The sequence below is a fragment of the Carex rostrata genome, chromosome 2 (genome assembly GCF_964058835.1).
Source record: "Carex rostrata chromosome 2, lpCarRost1.2, whole genome shotgun sequence".
NCBI classification, from domain to species: Eukaryota; Viridiplantae; Streptophyta; class Magnoliopsida; order Poales; family Cyperaceae; genus Carex; species Carex rostrata.
In genome coordinates, this window is record NC_135919.1 from 6,335,528 (window position 1) to 6,339,958 (window position 4,431).

At 44.8% G+C, this 4,431-nt stretch overlaps 1 protein-coding gene and 1 non-coding gene across 2 annotated transcripts; one reads left to right on the forward strand and one right to left on the reverse strand.

Annotated features, from left to right (window-relative positions):
* Positions 1-1,595: 1,595 nt before the first annotated feature.
* On the reverse strand, positions 1,596-1,702 carry LOC144550712 (small nucleolar RNA R71). Its single transcript, XR_013510555.1, has one exon. It is a non-coding gene; the product is annotated as a small nucleolar RNA R71 (small nucleolar RNA).
* Positions 1,703-2,952: 1,250 nt separating this feature from the next.
* Positions 2,953-3,552, forward strand: LOC144547368 (DNA damage-inducible protein 1-like). Its single transcript, XM_078295996.1, has one exon. It carries the CDS (start codon positions 2,953-2,955, stop codon positions 3,550-3,552), a length of 600 nt encoding a protein of 199 aa, XP_078152122.1.
* Positions 3,553-4,431: the final 879 nt, after the last annotated feature.

Genomic DNA, 4,431 nt, shown 5'->3' on the forward strand with positions numbered 1-4,431 from the left:
CTACACCTATATTACACGTATACTAGGTTTAACATTGGTTCACGATCGAGAGGTTTACTCGAGTTACTTCTAGGGCTTATATATTCCTTAACCAATTCCTATGCTTTGGTACCGATTCTTTTGATTCATCTTTTCTTACCAAAATTCTCTAAAACCACACACAATCTCATCTAGGTCCTCTGGACCATACAAACTCTCCATTTGGTAACAATTTAGGTACCAGTTCTCTATTTTGGTTATCGTAACAGTTCGATTTACCACTTGGTTAAGCCCTAATTTGGTCAAATCTCAAATCAGTCGTTAAATGTTCTAGAAATTCAAGATCAGGAGGCAATCCTACCGATTACAAGTATAATTGGTTGGGTTAAGCAAATCAATTCACGATTATGCCCAGTTTCAATTTTGGCACGAAACCCTAGAAATCAAAATCCATAAATCGGAAGAAATCGGGAAAAAGATTGACAAATAAACCAGTAAAGAGTGTAGAGGAACTAATCCTCGAGCAATTCGAACACAAATCTCGAGTTTAAAATGAGAATCTGAGAAATCGAGAAAATTCGAGGTTTAGAAAGAGAAAAGGAGAGAAAAGAATACCGAATCAGAGAGTTAGGATAGATTCACGGGCGTTTGCTCGATTCCAGTTTCGATTTCTCGCAACAATCGGGGGTTTGAGAGGAACGGGAAACTCTCTCGCTCTTTTTCTCTCTCTCGAGTGAAAATCACTTGAAAATGGGGAAATGAATGAAGTGGGAGAGAGAGAGCAAAGGATTTATGCGAATAACCCCTCAGAATCATCCAGTGCGGATGGCTTCATCCGCAGTGCGGGTCCGGTCACCCGCACTCGGGACTTAACGAATTTCGGAAAATGAAATTAACACAGAAAAATTGCTCAGTGCGGACGCACTCATCCGCAGTGCGGGTCACTCACCCGCACTCGGGACTTAGACAAGAGTTCAGGAAAAAGTCCGAGCCTAATGCGGATGCATTCCACCCGCAATGCGGGTCCATCCATCCGCATTCAGTACTTGGAAGAATTTCATAATAACACAGAATTTCATGAGTACGCACCCACCCGCAGTGCGGGTCAACCCATCCGCACTCAGCACTTAGGAAAATTCAGACCAACACATAATTGCATGAGTGTGGACGCACCCACCCGCAGTGCGGGTCAACCCATCCGCACTCAGCCTATAAGGTTTCAGAAACTCGAAATTTCAACGCGGTTTCGATTCACACTCAACTTACTTACTTAGATGAACCTTAATTAAGGTTTTAAACTCCTATTTTGTTAGCACGATTTTCGATTCTTGCTTTCAATTCATTTGAAATTAATTGTAAAAATTTCGTAACGTAACATCTTCAATGGCATGGATCATGAGGATCCGCATGCTCATCTCGAAACCTTCCTCGAATGTATCACAACCATTAAGACCAATGGAGCAATAGCTGACTATACCAAACTTGCTTTATTTTCTTTTACTCTTAGGGACAAGGCCAAGAAATGGTTAGGGTCATTGCCAAGGGATTCCATTACCAATTGGAGGGAATTGTCTAAATTGTTTCTGACAAGGTTTTTTCCTCACAAAAGAACTGCCAAGGTAAGGAACCAACTGACCAGTTTTAGGCAAAGGTCTGATGAACCCCTCAATGAGGCATGGGAAAGGTTTAGGGAATTACAGTACTCTTGTCCCCACCATTGTATTCCTAATTGGTTGTTGATTCAAACCTTCTATGATGGTTTAACCGAAAGCACTCGTACTACTATTGATGCAGTTGCAGGTGGGGCGTTAATGTCAAGGGAACCTCTAGAGGCCATGAACCTGATTGACAACATGGCACAGAATCAACAGTGGTCAGGGCGGGACAACACCCGACCTGGAGGTGGAGGCAAGTACTAAGTCGATCAAATCACCGCTCTGACCGCCAAGTTGGATGCTATGCAAAGGACAATGGACAAGCTGAGTGTGAAGGCAGTCGAACAGCAGCTACAAGCATATGTCATGTGTGGTGATGAAAGGTACGCTTATGAACAATGTCCATTGGTGCAAGTTGAAGAGGAGATCGAGCAAGTCAACTCCATTAACAATGAACCTTCCTTCTTTCCGAAACCTCCCTTCAACCGTTCTTACTCCAAGGACCCAATTGAATAACAAAATTGGAAGTGGAATCAGAACAATCCTGCACCATTCAACAATGCTCCCAAACCCTCTTTCGACAACCCCTCCAACAATAACAACTCCTTCAACAACCCTTCGTCTAGTCACAACAACTGGAAGAATTCTTCTGGAGGCGACAACAACAGGAACTTTTACCAAAATGCTTCATTCCCCAATCAGAACAACCGAGCACCTCAAACTGGCCCTTCCAAACCATATGTGCCTCCTTATGTATCCAACTTCACACACGAGCAAGGAAGAATGAATCAAATCATGTGGGATCAAATGCAGTCCATGTCTGCTCAAATAGCTGCTCAGAACAAGTTGCTGGAGTAGTTGAGTCACATAGTCACCTCAAGCCAACCTCAACCTGGAAGCTACCTGCCCAACCAGAACCAAACCCCAGAGAAGAGGCAAAGATAATCACTCTGCGAAGTGGGACCCAGTACAAGGAACCGACCAACCCAACAGATCAAACCCCATCTGATGCGACTCGCGACTCACAGATGCGACCTGCATCAAGCTCTGAAGAGGTTAGTCCTGGCCTTGAAGGAACAACTCGACTCGCACCGCTAGGTGAAGAGCCCGTGAATGCGACTCGCATCCCAGACACGCGACTCGCATCAGGCGAGTTTGGGACTCAGAAAAAGGAGAAGGCAAACCACCTCCATACAGGCCGCCTGTACCATTCCCTCAAAGACTAGCTGAGACCAAATGGAATGCACAATTCGCTAACTTTGTCGAGGTCCTCAAAGGATTGCACATCACGATTCCATTCACCGAAGCTCTAACTCAAATGCCTACTTATGCCAAGTTCTTGAAAGATATCCTATCCAACAAACAAAGCTTGGGGGGGCACGAGACGGTGAAACTGACGGAGCAGTGCAGCGCCATTTTGAACAATGAGCTACCTCCCAAATTGGATGACCCAGGTAAGTTTTCTATTCCTTGCATTATAGGAAAGGCCACGATTAAGAGAGCTCTGTGTGATTTGGGAGCGAGTGTGAGCCTCATGCCTCGCACAATCTTTGATAGATTAGGGGTGGGAGAGCTTAAACCAACTCGAATGTCGCTTCAGCTAGCAGATTCCTCGGTAAGACTTCCACTAGGTATAGTCGAAGATGTACCAGTTCAGGTTGGTAACTACTATATGCCTGTTGACTTTGTAGTCATGGAAATGGAAGAGGATAAGGAAGTCCCGATCATTCTGGGACGACCTTTTCTTCGAACTGCAGGTGCAATCATTGATGTGTTTCAAGGAACACTGACCCTGAACTTTGGAGGAGAGAAGGTGCGATTCCAGATTGATCAAGCAATGAAGTACCCTTCACCAGCTGAATCTTGTTTCCGAATAGATGCTATCGAACAATGTCTAACAGAATTGGCAGAGGGATAATTCATTGAGCAAATTCATGAGAGTATGAAAGAACATGCTGAATTCTTGTCTGAAATACAGATTGAAACGACTCGATTAGGGGCAATGCTTGGAGCAGATATGAAGATAGTTGACTTGGGAGAGTCTAGATGCGACCAGCAAGAATCGGATGTGAGTCGCATGGAACAGACTGAAGACCTGAAGGGCGAAGGATGCGAGTCGGAGGCAGCAGACGCAGGGCCTCCATGCGAGTCGCATGAAGCTGAAGCGACCCGAGTCAGCACTCAGACAAAGGGAGTGATCCCTGAGCTTAAACCCCTTCCAGCTAATCTCAGGTATGAATTCCTTGGTCCAAATCATTCCTTTTCGGTTATTGTGAATGCAGAGTTAGATCCCGATCAGACCGCCAAACTTTTGGAGAAGCTGAAACTTCATCAAAGAGCAATAGTGTATTCAATCAATGACCTGAAGGGGATCAGCCCGACCTTCTGCTTGCACAGAATCTTCGTGGAAGATGATCACAAGCCATCAATTGAACACCAGCGACGGCTCAACCCAAACCTTCGAGAGGTAGTGAAGAAAGAGATTGTCAAGCTTCTCGATGCAGGTATTATTTACCCAATTTCTGACAGTCCATGGGTGAGTCTAGTCTATGTGGTACAACAGTGGTGAGGAACGAGAAGAATGAGTTAATCCAAACACGTGTGGTGAATGGTTATCGCATGTGTATTGATTACAGGAAACTCAATGCATCCACGCGCAATGATCGCTTTCCCTTGCCATTTGTTAACCAACTCTTAGAAAGGCTTGCTCACCATTCTTACTTTTGCTATCTGGATGGGTACTCCGGGTTTTTCTAGATACCCATTCACCCACAAGACCAAGAAAAGACTACTTTTA